The sequence below is a fragment of the Clytia hemisphaerica genome, unplaced genomic scaffold (genome assembly GCF_902728285.1).
Source record: "Clytia hemisphaerica strain Z4C2 unplaced genomic scaffold, Clytia hemisphaerica genome assembly, whole genome shotgun sequence".
Taxonomy (NCBI): Eukaryota; Metazoa; Cnidaria; class Hydrozoa; order Leptothecata; family Clytiidae; genus Clytia; species Clytia hemisphaerica.
Genome location: NW_027103473.1, coordinates 1,425,019 through 1,446,196, shown reverse-complemented (window position 1 = coordinate 1,446,196; position 21,178 = coordinate 1,425,019). Strand labels below are relative to the sequence as shown.

At 36.2% G+C, this 21,178-nt stretch overlaps 1 protein-coding gene across 2 annotated transcripts in view; it reads right to left on the bottom strand.

Annotated features, from left to right (window-relative positions):
- Positions 1–19,513, bottom strand: part of LOC136798434 (uncharacterized) — a 41,427-nt gene extending 21,914 nt beyond the window's left edge. For both annotated transcript variants that reach the window (XM_067055042.1, XM_067055043.1), the window contains exons 1-22: positions 18,985–19,513; positions 17,113–17,362; positions 15,968–16,167; positions 14,752–15,440; positions 14,057–14,327; positions 13,654–13,686; positions 13,065–13,163; positions 11,890–12,122; positions 11,240–11,447; positions 9,474–9,617; positions 9,147–9,230; positions 8,060–8,527; positions 7,215–7,430; positions 6,091–6,555; positions 5,860–5,940; positions 5,077–5,398; positions 4,520–4,665; positions 3,939–3,986; positions 3,368–3,557; positions 2,037–2,311; positions 1,314–1,373; positions 308–606 (exon numbers count right to left, since the gene is read on the bottom strand). In XM_067055042.1, coding sequence (XP_066911143.1) covers positions 308–606; positions 1,314–1,373; positions 2,037–2,311; positions 3,368–3,557; positions 3,939–3,986; positions 4,520–4,665; positions 5,077–5,398; positions 5,860–5,940; positions 6,091–6,555; positions 7,215–7,430; positions 8,060–8,527; positions 9,147–9,230; positions 9,474–9,617; positions 11,240–11,447; positions 11,890–12,122; positions 13,065–13,163; positions 13,654–13,686; positions 14,057–14,327; positions 14,752–15,440; positions 15,968–16,167; positions 17,113–17,362; positions 18,985–19,318 — 5,115 coding nt within the window. In that variant the 5' untranslated portion in view covers positions 19,319–19,513. The remainder of the gene's footprint in view (positions 1–307; positions 607–1,313; positions 1,374–2,036; positions 2,312–3,367; positions 3,558–3,938; positions 3,987–4,519; positions 4,666–5,076; positions 5,399–5,859; positions 5,941–6,090; positions 6,556–7,214; positions 7,431–8,059; positions 8,528–9,146; positions 9,231–9,473; positions 9,618–11,239; positions 11,448–11,889; positions 12,123–13,064; positions 13,164–13,653; positions 13,687–14,056; positions 14,328–14,751; positions 15,441–15,967; positions 16,168–17,112; positions 17,363–18,984) is intronic.
- Positions 19,514–21,178: the final 1,665 nt, after the last annotated feature.

The window sequence follows — 21,178 nt, the reverse complement described above, 5'->3', positions numbered from 1 at the left end:
CAGCAGCATTTTTCTTGCCAAAAATTAGAGCAATATTAGGGGGCCAACCCCATCGGTAGCATCTTTCGTGGGACGCAACCGCATTTGATTGGTTCGAAGGTAGATAGGATTTTGAAACCTTTTTAAGAGGGAGCCCACGAATAACGCTTGGCAAAAAATGTTTATTGCCAAAAAGCTGACGTTATAAGCAGAACTCCTAACCCCCAAAATAGGCAAAAAATTGACGATTTTAAAAAGTCATATTCAATAAAATTGATTGATAAATAATTGCTAAATTTCGAAATTTAATTTCGAATTTAAGTTATACCTGTTGTAATCCAATTCTGGCAATTTTGTTTGGTGGTAATTCAGGGGAATTGTAATAAACATTTCCATTGTTACCAATTGCAAATGTGATATGGAGTCTTCGGGAGTTTGGATTGAACCAGATACCGGGGATACGAGCTCCAACTTTACAACAATTGTTAGTTGGATCTGCAGATATTCTCATGATGTTAGACCAGGCTTTGACTTTCTCATTAGTTGGTTTAATGTCCAATTGTAAGGAGAATTCCTTCTTGATAATTGGGATACCCATAATGAAATTGTTTCGTTTTGGATCAGTTGCTGTTTGAGAAAGTTTGTGAAATATTTCAATTTCTGGATTATTTGTGTAAACATTTTTAGATTGGTATATTGTTTATAAGGGCCGGTTGCAGTCCAAACATTTTACTATTTAATTCGATAGCATTTTCGGACATTTTTTGTAAAAACTTTCAGCTACTAATCAAGCCGAGGAACAAGTTAATGCTTTTATTAAGCCGGCTTAGAAATTGGTATTTGTATACACTTCTAATTGTAATAAAAAGATCGAAACAATTTGTGGTGTCGTTAGATTACCATTCGTCTGTTGGTATGATTATTGCTTATAATGTCTTCTTTAAACAAAGTGACACGGTGATTGTAAGGTCGAGAAAGACAACTGATTTCAAAATAAGATAAACCCGTTGGAAAAAAAGATATACCAAAGCTAGCCGAGAGCACTGACTTTTATAAACCTTAGTATAGTTATACCCGCCATCTTTAGATGTTGGTTTCAAGAAAAGTGCTACCCGCAAAGAAGTCAATGTGGTGCTTACAACAATGTCTAAAACAAACGATGCTACATAAAAAATATTCGAAGAAAAGTAGATCTAGCGCTTTAGGTGCATTTACACCCACATCGAATAGTTTTCTTAAAAATACCGCTCTTAAAAGATTTGGCTTAACCGGAGTTGGGAAACTGCATCCAAGGCTTGTATAGAAGGCTCAGTGGATTTGATGGTTTTACTTACGTTCATTGATGCCATACCAGTCGTATGGTTTGGGTGGTTTGACGGGCGGCTTTGGTGGTTCTGTAAAAAAATTGAATGAAGAGAAACATTTTATATTTTATAAAGTTTTTTTTGCATTTCAGATTTTTCTAACCCCGTTTTTTGATGTTTTTTTTTCACGTCGACGGACAACTTTCTAAGGTCTATACACGTTTTTTTTACATCCTAATGGCTGGTCTTCACTTTCGCGCGAAATGTGCGACAGTTTTTTTTCTTAACCTTTTTTGCCTGAAGAAAAGATTACGTCATAAACAAGTTTTGCGCGAACAAAAAAAAAAAGTTGAAGGAAGTTCTACTTTTTTCATCCGTTACGTCAATTTTGACCAATGGAATTGCTTCATTTTCCAAACCACCAATGACCTTACAAAAACGTCATAGAACTTTTGCACATGTCGCACGAAAGTGGAGACCGGCCTTAAGTCCTTGTTTATTAAGCAAAGTCAGTGGCCTAATCCGCACTTAATGAAAACATTCGATTTCGAAATTTAACACTGTAAAAATTCAAGAAACTCGTAAGCACAAAATTCAATTTCATGATTGGCGAAAATATAGTACACGTGATAAATATATATCTTAAGGTATTCGGAGAGCCTTGATTACAGCTGCATTGGGTCGAAAAAAAGGACTAAATTAACGAAAAATCGCATGAAGTTTCACGTTTAATTGGAATCAGAATGCTCTTACCAATATTTATCCATTTGAAATTTTTGATGGTGGCTTTAGGAGCATTATAGAAAGCATCACCAATATATAATTTTGGGTTTTCAAAAACTTGTGCTTTAGTATTTGTGATAGTGTATACTTCTTCATCATCAATCTCAACACTGTATCTGTATCGATTACCATATTTCAACTCTTGTTTAATTTCGACTTTAGTGTATTTTCCTTTCGGTAACTCTTTGGAGTTAAAGCATAAGTTTCCATTACCATTGATAGCCATACATATATGTAATTTCATGCTAGTAATAGAAAAACGGTTTGAATTGAAGAAATTTAATCGCTATTTTTTATTGTAATCGTCAGCCGTGCAAAATTACTCGAATCTGATTGGTTTAGAGGAGTGCGATTAATCGTTAATTGCACTATTACCACTTTTTGCACTCTTCGGCGGGGGGACACTTTTGTCCCCTTATTCTTTTCTCTCCAAAGTCCTGTGTCAGAGACTTTTTTTTACTATATAATAAAAAACAAAGACATTGTTTGCTTCAATATAAAAAAGAACAAAGAAATTTTACGTTACAATAGCTTCTTTTAATTGAAAACAAAGAAAAATTACACTGCAATGTTTTCTTTTTAAACAAAAGAAAAAAAGGAGGTTTTCGAATGTTTACAAAAAAACTATGATTTACTAATGATTATTTACTGACGATTACCTCGGAATCGTATGTTTTGTCGTGCAATTAACGATTAATCACTCGTAACAAAGGAGAAAATACCGTAATTTGCTAAATTACTATTTTCTCCTTTGTTACTCGTGATTAATCGTTAATTGCACTCCAAACCATACGATTACTAGTACTAATCAATTGAGTATAATCCTTCTGATGTCATCATCTTCAGCAACAAGAACCGTTAGAAATGTAATGGATCTGATGAGACTTAAACCACAACTATCCAAAAATTAATCTTCCTTTTTTTTTCATTTTCCCAGAAACAGGGCTTCTATTGGAAGGGGTCGTTAGAGAATAAGGAATTTCAAGGCATAATGGTAAAGTGAATTTATCCCTATCGAGTGTCACACCTCAAAAAATCTAAATTGAAAGTGCGCCAGATTAAGGACATTTTTAGACCATATATCATCCAAACACTATAATATAATCTATAAAATTCTTGTAACAATAATTTCTTTTTTGCAACAAAGGTGTTATAATTATTCCAAAAGTCAAACCGCGTGCTTAAAGCCCTTCACATTCAACTACACGTGGTTCCTTAGTATTTTCGTCAGGTAGAGAATATAATACTACGTCGAATACCGAGTGATGGATTTTTTTTCCTGGAAAATAATGAATACTAACCTATTTGGCCGGAACCATACAGCTGGGGCACGTAGTCCTACTTGACAGCAATTTTTATCCTTATTTGTAACTCTGAAGATATTTGCCCAGGATTTTTCCTTATCGATTGGCTTGACTTCAAAACTAATAAGGAAATCTTTGGTTTGTCTGCTTCGTCCTGCAACAGCGTTATTCTTCTTTGGTTCGTACTCTGTATTATTTTAAAGAAATATTAGTCTTTTAAAAATGACCTGTATTTAGACACAAAAGCTTTTAAGTCCGACCTTCAATTTTCTGGGTTTTTTATATGATAGAAAGTTGCAGTATCGTTTTTGATCCGGTCAAAGCATCGAGTGAGCAGGATTTCTTTACATTTCTTTTCTGCTTTCAGTCAGAAAATATGGGTTTAAAAGAATAGGTAAACAAAATACCATATAATTCAAGCACTACCTTGTTGTAGAAGTAAAGGTTTGATAGAATTTACTGAATTACGTTAAATCTATTCGCCATAGCTTTCTTTATCCAAACATTTGAATTTATTTCAGTAAAAGATTTAGTACTATCCCGACCAGATGATGCTTAACTGAATTACCTTTTTCTTGCTCGAAGCTATCTCCATCTTTGGGTCCTTCTCGTGGCTCTGTAAGAAAAAGTGAAGTAAAATTTACGTAAAAATCCTCAATTTGTCGAGAAGAAAAAATAAACAAGCCAGGGAGAATTTAAAGTCTCTTAAAATGGGAAATAACTCAGCATTACAAGGTACCTGAACTTAGCTTTTTTCACATGTACCTAAAATTCTACTTTAAGATCATACGAAAAATCCCTTTTTTTTTCTTTGTTACTTTTTTTCACATGTACGAAAAATCGTTGGTAAGGCTATTTTGAAACCTGTTCTATACTTAAGAGAGCTCGTAAGACTTTAAGTACACCCAGACGGCACACAACGTCAAAACAACGTCCATGTGACATTCACAACGTCCAAATAACGTTATTTGAACGTTAAAACAACGTTGTGTGCAAGCTGGGCAATCTTATGAACACGTGAAAGATGAAGAAGAAAGAATCGATTGTTCTTGCTGTTCATTCACTCCTTTGTTCTTTTGTCGTTCCTACCTTTTGTTATTTTTGTATATTATTGTTCTCATAAAATAAAGATTCTTATTGTGTAATTACCAAGGTTCTGGAAGACAATGTTCTTAAGCATAGCATTGCCCGCTTTGTAGAAGCCATCGCTGGCCCACATTAGGCAATCTTTGAAATCTGCTGTTTTAGTATTCTCTTGCTGGTAAACCTCACGTCCGTTAATGTCAATAGAGTATCTGCAAAAAAAGAAATTAGTGTAATAATGTTACTGACGTGGAACATAAAATGTTCACTTTTTCGAAACATAACTTCAAATTATAAGCCGAATTAACCACAAAGTCAAGAATTTAGACTGGGATTGACTTCAATTTCAAAATTTGATCAATTCCATTTGAACCTAGTGGTTGACAACCAGGGGTGGAGCACTAGGAAATAAAAATAGCGGACTTGTCAGTTTTAAAACTGAACATACTTCCGTTATTAAAGTCAAGTAGAGATCATGATGTAATGTTTCATACGGAAGCACCCAAAATAGCCAGGGCGTTTACCGCTAGTCTTATTGTTTAAATTCAAAACTAGTGCCAAACACCCGGTCTTTTTTTGGGGTGCTATAAAACATTACGTCATGAATATCATGAATCACGTACCTGTATTTTCCATTGATTTGTTTTCGTTGCTGGATAACAACCTTATGGTATTTGCCGATAGCCAGGCGTGCGGTATCAAAGAAACGATTACCAGCTCCACTGACGGAGTAAGAAATATGTAATCGAGTATCACCAGGTCTCATGAAAACAGCTGGGATACGATCACCGTAACTGCAGCAATCTTTATGTCCCTTTTGTTGAATTCTAAAGACATTCGTCCATCCTCCTGTTTTCGCCAATGGTTTTATATCAAAAGACACCATGAATTCTTTCTTCACTACTGGCACCTTAGCAATTGGTAAATTTTTCTTTGGTTTTATTTCTAAAAAGAAAAAAATATCTAGATAAGTTTCGAAAATATTTTCAAATGTAAGTCATACAAGTGGTCAGTGTGGCCAAGAAGTGCGCAAAATATTTTCATGCCATGGTAATTATTAATTAACATATTGAGCTTGGTCACGGCATTGGGTGTCGTTACTTTAGACCACCTCTTGATACAAAAGGAAGCATGTCGACTTCTCTATCACGCGTGCCTTAATGAAAAGTCTCGTAGATATCTTTGACAAATAAGTTCACAAAATAACAGTTCGGTAAAATATCACCTCACGTGACATATACTTCCGGGATACATCCCTGTAATGTTTTCTGAAGTCATGTCACGAATGCTACATAATTTTGGGAAGCTGTTGTAGTGGTGCATATCATAAATACAACTATCAATGCCTAGCAGCTTGGTCGGCTTGCGTAGGGACAGGTAAGTAGTTTGAATAGAAAATTACTTACCACCTGGGAATTCGATTGGATCCATATCAGGATTTTTGGGCTTTTTATCCTTGTCTGATTCATCATCATCATCATCGTCCTCTGTAAAAAATTATGATCGAGATAATTTGGGGATGATTTATGATGGAGATAAAGGGTAGTTTCATTATGGAGATAATACTAGGGAAATTTTATGGCAGAGGTATAGCGGTATTATATAAAACTGCAAAAGACAGTAATTTAATGACATACCAACATTGTTGAATTGGACATCTTTGATGACAGCTTTGGCAGGTGTAGTATCTTTACCACTAGCCGACATTTCAACATTCTCGTACACTGTTGGTTTATCATTGATCTTGATCGAATCTTGACTTTCTTTGCCATCAATCAAAACATAAAATTGATATTTATCATCAATACGTTGGACTTGTTTGACAACGACATTGGTGAACTTATCTTTGGGAATCTCCTTGGTCTTGTGGCAATCACGCATGTTTTTGTGAAGACCAGCCATACAGACTCTGAGCTCCAATTTGTTCTTCTCGAAGTAGATACCGGGAGTTCCAAGTTTGTTTTTCTTATCATTATCAGTCAAAATAATGATATTAGCTTCATCATTGACAACATCTGATGGCTTGATTTCCACTGAGATAGAGAATTCTTTCTTGATCTTGGCGATTTTTCCAATAATATTTCCTTTCTTAACGTCAACCTCTGTATAAAAAGCAACAAAAAATGAACTTTGGAAGTGTTTTCAATAATTGACTTTGTTTTTGATTATATTCTAACTATCTAAATATCTTTACGAAGGCTTATTTCACCTTCAAATTATCCTATTTCGTAATCAGTGAATTGCGCCGATTTATAATATGACTAAAGTTATATAAGTTTTTATCGGCGATCCAAAAAATATCAGCAATCTGATTATTAAAAAAGACAATATTTTTCCGACACAAAAAGTGCATTTTTTGGGTCACCGATAAACCAGTTCTCAGACGCAAGCTCATGTACAATACAGAAATATTTCACTCTTTCCGAATTTTTTTGCATAATTTTTTAATGTTAGGCAAAAAAATCTCAATAACTATTACGTAAAAGCAATCGAAGGATTTCTCCTTTCCATAATAGTGGCTGAAAAGACCTGAAAATCCTCTATTCACCGTTTATGTCTAATCCGATCTTCAAAAGGAAAAAGGATTTTCATCGATAAGAGATTATTTTGAAGTATCGAATTTTAGAGTGTCGTTTATGAGAGTTTCTTGTTTACGTACGATGACTTTCAATATTGTCGATTGAGCATATCGAATAGTAGAACGTCGAGTTAGAGAACGTCGAATTAAAGAGTGTCAATTTTATAATCAATGGCGCATTACCTTTATCAGTGTCTGTACCAGTTGATGGTTCTGCTGGTTTTTTAGGATCTTCAGGATCAGGTTGTTCATTGTCATCATCGTCATCATCATCTTTCTTGTCATCATCTTTATCTTTTTCTTCTTCATCTTCTTTCTCTTCTTCTTCTTCAACTTCATCATCATCTTCATTATCATCACCGCCTTCCTTCTTTGATTCGTCTGCTGGCTTTTCAGGCTCTGTAGAGTGAAAGTGAAAAGAGGGTTCAGTATTGTCTGTAAACCCGATATCTAACGAAGTTTCAAAACTTATTTCCGTATACGTAGACGTACGACGTACGCACTATGCTACGTTATACTCTGGAACAGAGTAGATCGCCATTGTCTTACCGAAATTCAGACTTAGATAAAACTTGTGGCTGCCTTTCCTGGCTCATATACACCTCGCATATGTATATTCACTTAAAAAGATATTTTTTTATATAATGCTTCCATGCTAAAATAGCAGAATAAACAAAATAATTTCTGAAAATTTTTGTTCAAGCGGCGTCGAATGTGGACAAAGTTCTTTAGTTCTTTATTTTGGTTAAAAATGCTGTTTACACAAATCTTAAAATATAAGTTAAAATGACGTTCTTTAAAGCTATTATTTCTAATGAAATTGGCCAAATACACCCGCTGGCTTTTCTAGCTCTATAGGAAGCATCTGATTATACGGCCGACTCTATTGTCTACATTATTTTACAGCCATTGATGTCGTCTACTGAAGTGTCGACGTCAAATTTATCAGGCTCTACAAACTGTTGTGAGATTCCTGTGAACCTTGTCAGACAATTCTCTTTTTTTCATACAAATTACAAATTGATTACCTGAGTTTTGGAATACAACGCCTTTCAAGTCAACGTTAGCAAAAGTGCCACCACCGAAGGAACCATACAACTTGGCATCTTTAAACTCTTGGGCGCCCTTAGTATTATCCTTTTTGAAGACTTCTTCTCCATCTTTGTAAATCCTGAAAATGTATTTCCCATCTTCTTTCGATTGTTCGATTTTGATGTTTGAGAATTTCTTCTCGGGAAGATCTTTAGGATCGTTCCAACAATCATTTCCTTTTCCATTGATAGCAAAACAGATGTGCATACGATAACTATTTGAGTTGAACCAGATACCTGGGATTCTACTTCCAACAGCACAACAAGGTTTTCCGTTGTTGTTGATGTGCAAGATCTTTCTCCAGCCAGCCAGTTTTTTATTTGGTTTGATATCGAATGTGAAAGTGAATTCTTTCTTCATCAGATCAATTGTACCAAGGAGATTGTTGGTTGATGGGTTGAATCCTATTAGAATAATTTAATGTGAACGCAATATTAGAAAAACATTAATTGTCACCTCTAAATTGAGTGCTAGGTTTATCCTTGAATTATTTTTGAGCTTAACTCCAGCGGAAAGTTTATTTAATAGTTTGTACCAAATAAAATTTGAAAAATTGATTTCGAAAAAGAATACGGGATGTGATAAACACAAAGAACAATACGTTGTAAAAATTGACATGAAAAAAATGTTTGTGGTAAATCATCTGCCAATATGACCCAGCCCCACTGGGAAGTTTGCCCAAAATTTCGTCCCTGGTGGAAAAAAATAATACCCTTCAATTTCAACCCCACTGGGAAATTCAATTTGATTTCATCCCCACCTTAAATTCAATGGAAAAACTTGCACTCGAAAACTATACCCAGTTTTTGGGCCCACAATAGAATTTCTATCTTCATTCGATAGAAATTTTTATCCCCACTGAGGGGAAGAACTTCTATTGGGACTGTGAGACAGGGGTGTCCAAGAGAACGTTTTCTACAGTAGAAATACTCCATTTAAGAGAAAGAGTGCTTTTGGCTAAAGAGAACAGAGTTTGAAAAGTTATTTTGCTCAAAATGAAGATGTTTGTGGTAAAAGACTTACGGTCAGGCTTGCCAATGATATCAGCTTCTGGTTTGGTTGGTTCTTCTGGTGGTCCTGGCTTTGGAGCTGGTTCTGGCTCAGGTGCTTGAGATGAAAGAGATTACCATCGGTTAATTTGAACATTCAATTCTTTCTAACACAAAATTGCAAAGATATCTCTTTCTTTTTTTGGGGAGTAACAAAGTAAATTGAATCGGTTTATCTCGAGTTGAGTTATGACTAAAAGCATAGTATAAAATAGATCCAAATTCGAGACTGTTGCAAGCTTATTTAACGTTCCAAATATCTCACCAAAATTACGGTCAGCCGAAAATATATCAATATTACCTGGAGCAGGTGCACCTTTACAGCAAGAGAATTCAAATCGGACATTATCTCCTTTACCATCACGTTTGATTTTCCATTGCGATAAGAAAGTTTGGTCTGGACATTTAACATCGTGTCTATCCAAGTACACTGTATTTCCTTTACCTAGATAGATAGATAAATGAGTTAGACTTTCATACAAATCTTATTATTTATGCTTTTTTTTTTGTCCCAAGGATTAAATATTTTATTTCTCAATTTTCATTTTAAAAATTAACGGTAAAAAAACGCCGATCTTCCAGACAAAAATATGCTACCTTATCGGGGAAAACTTCGTCGGGGAAAAGTGACGAAATTTTGGCCAAGTGACGGATATTTTTTCCCGACGAAGTCCTCCCTGATATTATGTTGTGCCCATTGTAGAAATTTAATTTCGATCCCAGCTGGCACACAACGTTGTTTTAACGTTCAAATAATGTTATTGGTCCAGCGCGCAGCAGAATGGACCTTTAAAAAGCAACTGATCGAAAAGATTTTGTCTTTGTCGGGGCCTGTGCACGCAACAAATTAACAAGTCCAGGCAACCAACCGCCGATCTAGAGTTTTTGCCCCGCCTACCCGCGCGATGTTTGACCTAAGTTTTGGATTGAATTAGTAGTATAGTCAAATTTCCTGGTTAGATTAAAGGGTTGTTTCAGGTAGGGTTGGGGATGGGAGTTAACCCGTGGTTAGGGTTTTAGCCTCCGGGTAGAGTTTGGAGTAAATACCATGTTTAAAAGGAACTTTGAACTCCTTAATGTAGTTGTGACTCGATGGCCGAGTTGTTAAGGCGCTGGCGTTCTAATCGTAGGTGCTTTGTATATAGTGGGTTCGAATCCCATCAGCGGCAAAGATTTCGAAATTTCGGGAAATGCATCAAAAACAATAGCAATATAAAGAAAGTGTCAAAGAATAGAAGCTCGGAGTGGAGGATGGGAAGGAAATTTTTTTGCGTCACTTAAGGAACCTGGTACGTCAGCTGGACCTTCACGTCGCTCCGGCTTCTTGTTTGAACGTTAGGGACGTCATATATACGTTGTTTTGACGTTGTGTGCCGGCTGGATACGCTTAAGCCCCGGAGTTGAGGAAAATAATCAGTATCTGGAATGGGAAATAGACCTGCTCCTCTAAAGTTTAAAGTGTGGATGGTCGCCAATCGACCATCGGAATACCTTATCGGCCACAACGTAGTCGGCCTTAATTTTAGTCGGCCTTAATTATTAGTCCGCCCTAATTTTAAAATTTACATTACATTACATTCTTTGTTAAAGTAATGCCGATATGAAAAGCGGATTAAGGAAAGCTTAATTATAAAGGGATAAACTTTTAATTTGGCCCAAATTTTTAGTCGGCCCTAATTTTAGTCACCAAGCCAAAATTTAGTCACTTAGGCTAGTGCCAACTAAGTTTTGGCCGATAAGGTATCAGATAATGTCTTATATATTGATGAGAATTCCGACGGGCCAATATTGTTAGTTAGAGTGATCCTTCAATTCTTAATAATGTGGCTCAGAATAATTTACATCACACAGCATCACATACTATTACTACCAGGTCAATCGTCAATCGAGCAATATGATTTCGAACTATAGAGATTGACAAGATAACCCTCTACTCTCCAAAAAGGACCAGAAAAAATAACTGGCGTTATGGAGTCTAATTTTTAGTCTTTGGCGTCTCAAGTAAATTATGGAGGTTAGTTGTAGAAAGATTTGAAATGAAATAGACACGCCACATCACGCCCTTACCTCCGCCATCACTGTTGAAAGTTGTAGTTAATGCTTGACATTGTTTTTCTCCAGGGATATCAACACACGTGTACATGAACCTGTATTTGCCGCCTCCTGGTTTTCTGTTTAATTTGAACTGGTTCAAATAACTGTTCTTGCAATCAATGTTTTGGCGATCCAAATACACCATACCACCACCGCCATCGTCGGTGAAGGGGTTAGAGATCTGGAAAATAAATTAAGTTTGAAAAGGTAAGATGAATTTAAAAAATAATTATTTTTTTTTCACTATACATATTCACATGTTGTTATATTATTTGGTCTTGTTTTTCTACTCAGACTTATTGAGTTTGATTTTTCAAAAATGCGAGTATTACTACCTATCACCAAATTAATCCCGTGAAGGATTTCGAATAACCTTTAATTTCATTTAATTCGCACAAAAAAAATCATTAAAAAATTAAAATTGCTAGCCGTACGGTATCCTATACTAGACGTCATCCGCGTTTTTTTCTACGCAATCAACGTAGAAAGAAACGAGATGAAAAATCCCGGTTTTTAGTGAGGTGCTCGCTATCCGTACGGCAGCTTTTTTGTTTTGTTTACTGCGCGGAATCGAAAATATGATTCAATTCGAAAGTCAAGTATTGCTTTTGCGCTTAATATACCTGCTTGGATGTACCGGCAACTGGAGTTTTACAGCACTTGTATTTGATTTGGTATTTACCACCTCCTGATTTACGTTGTAATTTGAATCCGGCAATAGCTTCTCCATCAGCACAATTGACGTCGTGACGGTCCAAATAGACGGCATTGCCACGTCCGTCACTGTTCATAACTGTTGCCGTGTCTCGACATTCATAGGGAATTTCTGGTTCTGGTTCTGGCTCTGGTACTGGTGCTGGTGGTTTTATAGAGAATTTATGAATTTTTGAGAAACATAATAAGCAGTCATTCATGATATGCACCACTACAATGTCTTCTGAAATTACATCACGGACCCAATAGATGATTGGTTGCAAGCGACGTAAAATCAGTCAATACATCACTTTCAACCAATCAGCTGTTAGGTCCACCGAAGACATTGTAATGGTGAATATCATGAATCGGGTGGAACATTTTAAAAGTTCTCAGAAGACTCTGCATATCATGAATTGGTCTTCGTCCAATATATTTTATCGCACGTCCAATATTTTTCATGTTAGATGAGACAGCATCCAAATGAATGGTTTATTATCCTTTCAAAGCTAAAATATTTCCAACGCATGATTCCAATTTGTATGCTCATAGGTTATTTCAGAGTTGCAAAGCTTAATGGGTAATCAGGACCACTGTGCGCAAATGACGACTTGCTATTGGTCCAAAGTTTTTAAAATTTTTGAAGATTATTGCGTCTAGCCAACAGAAAGCCGTTTTAAAGACGCAATCAGTCCTGATTACCCATGATCCATTTCGACTGTGAAATGGCCAATAAATCTGGTTTTTGTTCTTATTATTTTTTCAAAAGTGATATGCTTATTTTGTGACGTAACTTCAAAAAGAAAATGCTCAATTGTCATCAAATTCATTGTGTGACGCTTATTTTTGAAATAGCCTCTACGAAAGCTATGTATCCGAAAATATTGAACAGTAAAGAATGTTACTATTTATGGGATATAGAGTTCACCATGAAGAATTGACGTCATAATGTTCAAAGTCTTTGCATTGATTTTCTCACAAATGAATACATTTTGACGTCAACTCTTCCTGTTAAACTTGGGCCCACTCTTCATCATCATCTAATCTGACCTAGATCGAAGGATGATGATGATCATCTACAGTAACAGTTGTGTAAAAATTTTACCTGGTTCAGGCTCAGGTGCAGGTGCTGGTGCTGGAGGCTCAGGTGCTGGCGCTGGAGGTTCTGGCTCTGGTGGTGCCGGTCCTGGCTCTGGTTTTGGTTCTACGAAGAAGAGATCAAAAGTGTTACTCTCCACTGTCTGGTTTCACTATTCATAAATATTGGTCTCTTCCCAATTTAGACTTTCAATGTCAATAATAGTACTTAACAACTTTCCCTGCCTTAAAAACTGAAGCCGTTGAAAGGACCAATCAGAATGAGCTTTTGAAATATTACAGCGTCGAGTGCAATTTGGTTTGTTGAAGATCCCACTATTAGTCCATCAAAGCAACTTATTTGTGCGGGCTGTCGGCTATCTTTAAGACCTCGAGGTCATCCCCCTCCCAAAAAAAAAAACAATCAACTCGAGGAGATTAATAGAATTTTACGCGAAATAGCTTAGTAATCTAGCACTTAGAGATTTTTCACGGGATCCACGGCCAGCCGGCTCGGCTATCTCAAACTGAACAGATCATTGGAAGGAGCGGGGAATCGAACTGGGAGCCCCTGATTTGTGGCGCTGACGCCTTTGACCACTCGGCCATCGGCTTACCTGGTTCTTCATTTTCTTCGTCATCATCAATTTCTAAAATAGAAACGACATAAAATGTATACTTTGCCTGGACATGATGTCATAATTGGTTGAGAACAAAGCACTATGTTTTTAAAACTCGCCAAGGATTCGCTCTGAGTGTTCAGCTAACAGAACTAAGGGGATCTTTAAATATTATTTGGAATTCCCTTAAAAATCTTTCGTGGATAAGGCTTTAAACCTGCAAAATTTGTTTATTCCATTGAAACTATGACTTAGTATTGAGATATTTTTTTGAATAAATAATTATGATGTAAGTAAGACATTAAAGTTGGGGAACACCTATCTAAAGACAGAAAAGTAACTTTGTTAATAGTATCCCTTTTAGGAGATATTGAAATATAAAACAACATCAAACTCTTACCAGTTTCAATGGTAATGGAGTCATCACCAAATTTGATTGGATCATCGTCATCGCCGTTCATTTGTTTGAATTGTCCTTTAGTGAAGGTGTTGATCTCAATAGCAGCATTAAATCGTTTCCTGTGTGACCACACACCGATACCTCTTAATCCATTAATGTTACGTTTTTTACCGTCACGTTTGATACGGACTAACATACCAGGTGGAACGAAAATAGACTTAAATTGAATGTTCATCTTGGCAACCTCCAAAACACCTTTAGCGTCACATTTCTATGAATAAAGGAATACATACAAGGTTAATCAGTATTTGTTCCAAAGCTGCAATAAAAAGAATTGATTTTTAACAACTCTTGCGGTGTGAGTTGTTAAAAAATTTCTACTTATAAAACTTGTGTTCACGATTAAATCTCAATCTTATTTTGAACTATTCAGCTGCAAAGCAATATAACCTATCCTACAGTCGAAACGGACTTTAAAAGGCTGGTGTCGATTAATTCGTGTGAATGGAGCGTGGCGCTGTGGTATAGTGGTCATGTGAGGGGAATTGGGTAGTCAGTTCAATATGCTGACGGGGCGCTCATTGAAAGCGTCTATAGTTGCGCAAATAGGCCTTAAATCAACCAAATAGAAGTAGTTAGAAACGTAACATTTCGTTTGATCCGCGGAATTAACAAAATTCAACATATAGTCTCACCGTGACATCAATATTGTAACAGACGATGCCTCTCAGTCTTGGTTCTTGGCACAGGATAATGACATCGGAATCGAAGATTTCTGGGTGATCATGATCATCATCCTCATCATCGTCATCACTTGATTCATCTTCCAACTCATTAATGAAATTTACAATAGGTTGTGTGAACTCACGGTTGTTGAAACTGAAAATCTGGTAAATCAATTTCCTGGTCTTCAAATCACTTCCTCGGAAATGATCGATAAAGTATTGGCGAATCTTCAGATCAAAAGTATGACACATGTTTTCAACGATTTTAGCAGCTGCTGGATCATCATCTAGCGCTTTGGAGGCTTCATCGAGAAGGGCCTTAAAACATTTGGCAACATCAACGTAGAATCGGACTTCGAACATAGTGGTATGACCAGCTGCTTCAAGGGCCGCTAGAAATTTATTGATCTCATTGCGAACACCTTTAACAGCATCAATGACTGGTAGTGATGCGGCTTCTGGCTCTTTTGGTTCATCTTCTTTGGTGTGCTTCTTCAAGAAAGGTGGAATGGAATCAGGTCCTCCGACAATCTTTGGCGGTTGTGGTTTGAAAGCTGCGGGTGCGACGGCTGCAATCTTTGGTTTCTTCTTGCCGAACAGTTTATTCTTGATCCTTGACATGATACCACGAGATTTACCTTCTTGAGGAGGCAATGAACCTTAAAAAAAACATGAAAAGAGTTGGAGCAGCTGAATAAATAGAAAAATGTCATTCCTTTTGATGGTTAAAGTAGCTTTGAGGAGTTTTTTCAGAGAATGGTTATATGGTTTTATAAGAATGAATGGTTACAGTATAAACGTGTACTTGAATTACCAAAATTTGGGTAACAGAATTTCAATGTTAAGGAACCTTAAGTATGAAATTTACTCAACTCGTTTGCTTAACTTGAATAACTTTTTAGTAACCTGGCTATTCTAGAAATAATCTGTACCTCCTATGTTGAGAAGGTGTGTCATCTGGTTTTTCAAGTGTAAAAATCAAGGGCTGTCAGAAAATTGAGGTGAAAAAACCAGGGAGGTCAGCAAAACGAGGTGAAAAAAATCCAGGGTGGTCCAAAAATTCAGGGCGGCCGGTCACATTTTCCAAAAAAGACCTTCTAAACATTTTGAGTACAAATTTTTTCTGGAATAGTCCAATAAGCCAATGATTTCTTTTTTAAGTTACGTAACCTTTCTATGTACTAACCTGGACCACCAACCATAGGGACTGGCTCCATCATGACAACTGGTTCTTTTGGTTTCTGCTTAGAGAAAGCAATGACCGTTTGAGTAGCATCCAGACATTTGGCTAAGATATTTTGTTTAGCTTCTTCCTTCTTCTTGATTTTCTCTTTCTCTTTGTCATCTTGGATCTCGTCAATTTTCTCTTCGCAATCTTCATGATCCCTATCAAAAAAGCAAAAGTAAATCACAATCAATATGTTGTACAGACAAACAATCCAAAACTTTCTTACTGAACTGTACTAAAAAAGCATCAACATTGGGTTTCCTGGACAGACGGGAGAAATTACGTTTGGCGAAACTAAAAAACAACATTTTTTCTGATCCCTATCTTTTAGATTACAAATGACTGTGTCTCACTAACATTTTACCGATTGGTAGTGTGAAGGTTTCGATCACAGACTTGCACCGCAATGGACTGTATTCGAATCCCAAGCACTTCCAGGCAGGGTGTTAGGGAAGTATGGTGATGGTGATAGACTCTCTATTTTCACTCATATACCATTCTCTTTCAGTTCGACTGATAGTCGAAGTATCAATTGACGTCAAATGAGCTTAGTAAATGCCCAAATTGCAGATGTAAACTCGGTATTAACACAAATGACGAATTCGCGTCTACCACCCTAATATTAAGTATACTCCCTCCACTTTACTCCTTTTGATGGACAACTCAAATATCGTGCGGTTTTACAAAAACGCCGAATTTAAAGTCAAATCTGGCCAAAAGATTTCAAAAGACATACACGCTTTTTTTTATAAGAATGGTGTAAATCCATTTCATCATGGATATTCTTAACTTTTTTGGGAAAATCATCCTAAAATATTCTTACAGCATTCTTAAGTTAGGATCTAATTCAGACTAGATTTAACATTTAGTACATACGTCTCAAGCATGAAATGACATTTTTGTGAAAGGAGTGAGTCTTACTTTGGGGTAATTGACAATTTATAATTGAAAATGCTCTAAAAATGGCATTCTTAGCTTGAGTAGCAAAATTCATCATGATATTCTTAGCGTTATTCTCAAATTTTTGGCCATTTTCATCATGGACATTCTTATAAAGTGTATTCTTATAAAAAAAGCGTGTAGCGCTAAAAGAAAATACTTACTTGTGTTGGTCTTCTTTCTTTTTGTCTTCTTTCTCCTTGTCTCGGTTATCATCATCTTTGTTCTTATCTTTATCGTCTTTACCAGTCAAACTATCACAATACTGGTTTCTCATGTCTCGAGCAACCTTGCAGAGAACACGGACAACCAGGTCCTCAGTTTCTTTGTTGAGTTTGGCATCGCTTTTGAGAAAGGCATTTTTCTTGACAAGCTTTCGATAGATTGTCCTGGCCCATCGTTTGGAATAGGTAGCTAAAATAGAGTAGGATATCAATTAATTTTTATATCTTTAAAGCCCGGGGCACTTAGGCGAAATTGGTTTAGGGACGTGCCGCTAGTCAGGGTTACTTTTTTAGACTCTGAAGATATCCGACAGGATCCCAAATCTACTAATTTTCAAGATGTGTATCTGACAGGGTCCACCTTTGGTTATTTGGAAAAAAATAGAAAAATTGTCAGTTTTTCGTCTAAGTACTTTTAGTCATTTTTGCCACTTGTTAGCGTGAAAATTGGAAAAAAATTCAATTTTTCGTTCTGACAGGGTAACCATTTTACCAAAAATTCATATCTGACAGGGTCAACTTTTTTAACTCCGGGGCACGTCTCCGTCGGCCGTCAAAGTCAGCGCTCGCCCCTCACCCCCATCCCGCCTTTAAAGAAAGATCCTAAAGTCTTCCATACACGTTTTTTTTTATTAGAACCCAGTTAGTAAGAACATTAAGGCTGAAATTTGCCAAAAATTTAAGAACATTATAAGAACATGTCCAGCCTGAGAATCGAATAGTTTGATCAAATTCACTTAAAAATCTTTAGATTTCTTAAGGAATTTTGTGCAATTAGTACTGTAATTATTCCTCTCATCTAAAAATAATAGTAAATTTACTCGATTTTTAACCCAGTATCGACATTCAAAGGTTTCATTAGATTTTAAGCGAATCGATTTCAAGAACGTCAATAAGAACATTTCAGGCTGAAAATTGATGAGAAAATAGGCACATCCAGCCTCAGCTGAAATTAAGACGTTCTAATAAAAAAAAAAAACGTGTAATTGGAAATCATCAAATAGAGTCAAAAAAGATTTATCAAAAATCTTTATCGAGCGCGATATATTTGGTCAAAAATGATTTTATTTCAAAACAACCAAATAAAATTAATTTTTCTTTTCTCATCAAGCCTTGTTATTTCAGAAGCTAGTAAAATTAGTCGAACAGTAGAGCCACCCCCCCCCCTTATTAAGGTTAACGGTACTTAATATATATGCGAGATACAGTAATTACGTAAAAGATTTGGAGAATTTCTCTCTATCTCAACTTCGATTTCCATTTTTTTGGACACCCTGTATTCAAGAGTGTATACAGTCTGGATATCTGGACTACTCTTCTCCACGCGATAAAAACGCATCCAAGGAAGAGGGTATTTGGGCTTAAGTCAAGGACCAATAAGGACTGCAAAAGGTTTGGCCCCGGGGGGGTTACTTAGGCAAAATGGGTGCCGGGTATGTGCGAGCCATAAGGGTACCTTTTCTCATTCCTCAAAAGTCTCTCAAAGGGGTACAAATTCAAAAGTTAGTCTCTGAAAGGGTCCCAATATCACGAAAATCAAAGATTTCTCTCTCAAAGGGTCACGATTTCTAAAAATTTTGACCAAAATTTGGTGAAAATCAAACCAAAATTTGGAAAAATGGACCAAAATTTAGGAAAAAGTCTCTCAAAGGGTCCCACAATCACCAAAATTTTGTCTCTCAAAGGGTCGATTTTCGATTTTCGGCTCGGACATACCCGTCACCTCGCAAACCTAGTACCCCCCCCCCCGGGGGGTTTGGCGCTCATTTTATAAATTATACATAAATATCAATAAGTTATACGTAAGCTTACCTTCATTTTTATCACTACGAAGTTCACATCTACATGTTAATTTCGTAAATAATTTGGCGAAGCATCTTTCTCCTTTGCAGCCTTTTTCTTCAAAGTCGACTTCCTCGTCAGTTTTACGTTTGAGTGCTTTGGAGAAAATTTCAGCTAACATTCCTTTAGCAGCTACTGTAAACTGTTTGGCTGGACAAATATCACCTTCGGATGGTTGGCTTTCAGCTTCTCGGCGATAAGCAGCTACATTGTATGCTGCCTGAGGTTGTGGCACTTGTGCTCTAACATGTAGCACAACTACCACGGCGAATAATATCGCCTGGTAGAGTTTAGGCAACCTCATAACACGGTTTATTATGGTAAAAAAATCCCCAGGTTCTCACTGAGAATTTTTTTTCCACTATGTTATGAATTCTCTAGATATACCAATAAAAAAAATTTTTTACAATTTTTCTTTGATTTTTTCCCCTCGGCTGATAGCTTTTGCTGTGTGCCAGGAGTCACGGTTGAGAGATTTTCGGATGTACACTTTGGGCATAAATATTTATGACTTGCTTGAAAACAATGTACAATGTATAATTAGTTTTTGGTTCGATTCCAGGGTGTATACAAACATCTTTTTATGCTTGTAATACATACGTGGGAAACCCCCGTCTTCGACTAATAGAAACTGATTTTACAATATCACATTGAGCATAACTCTCCAAAAATTTCATTTTGATATTATTCTATGTTTTTCAAACGAAGATATATGTTTGTTTGTGTGTCTGTTTCATAAATCAGACCCCCCCCCATCAAAATACTATTAAAATCAAAGCTTTAGTAAAATCGTTATAATTTTGTCTAACAGATACACCCAAATTCGTTGTTCACCTAATTTTTGGCTACAAAAGAGACTGGGTTTTAGTATAAAAGGGTTTAAGGAAGGAGCAAGTAAAGTAATCTTGATTGATGTACAATTAACATGCTATGTACTATTTTTAATTTTGTTTGTTAGAAACAATTTGTTTATGTTATTTGTTTACAAGTTCAATTTGTTTGAATTGATTCTCAAAGTGTGTATGGCTAATGTGTCATTTTTTTCACCTAAGGAGTTTACTTGTTTTCTGAAATTTTAAACTCTCAAACAAATTTATTTCCGAGAAATTTATTATGTAATCTACATTATTCAAGTACCCTTTGTAGCACTGGGTGCACAGGCAATCAGATAGCTTTTGGGCAAAGAATTGCTTTAAAATTGCAGTAACTTTTGGTGAAATTCATAGCCCTTTAGAACATTATAGTATTTTTCCTCATTATATCATTAAATTGCTCCAATCTCCCCTACATGTCGTTTGTAATTTTGCCCAGCTTCCTTGTTCATAAATCTTCGAGCAATTTCAAGACACCCCTGACTTACAGCTCCAGTGGAAATTCTTTCCATTGTGGAATGAAATATCTATATTGAAGTCCCAATGGGGATAGATTACATCCGATTCTATTCATAATATCCATGACGCAATGTTTTCTACGTTTTTAATACCCCAGTTTTAGCCAGTAGTGGCAAATTTAAACTAGACAAAAGCTGTATAAAATTTGCCACTACTGGCAAAAACCGGGGTCTTTCCGTAGAACACATTACGTCATGAATATTATGAATTGTTCGCTGGTAAAAAAATTCAGTTGGGATGGGTTTTAAAGTGCCAATTTTTTTCCATTGAATTTCAAACTAGAATGATAACAAAGTCAATTTTCCAGTGTGGCTAAAATTGTGGCGTTTTTACCCACCGGGGAAGAAATTTTAGCCAAATTTTCCATTAGGTAGGGGTCCCAACGGGCCTGTGACACAGGGGTGTCTCGAGCAGAGATCCGAAATTAAACACAAGGTCTAGCTACTGAATTTAAGCAAAATTGTATCATGTTCTAACGCAAATTAATTTAATGTAATGGAGGAAATCTCAACTTTTCTACTTGAAAATAAAAACTCGCCTCAAGAATGACCTTTTTTCATTTTAACATAGAACTTTACTTTTTGAGGGGAAGTCATCTAAAAATATTCTTACAATATTCTACGTTAATAGCGTCCGAATTCCAACTTAATTTAGCATGTAATGCATACTTTAAAAGCAGAAACTTTCGCGGGCAGAAACTTTCGCGAGGTTGCAAAATTCGAGTCTATACATTGAAAAAATTCGCTCCTGTTGTATGGCGATTCTGCAGTGGA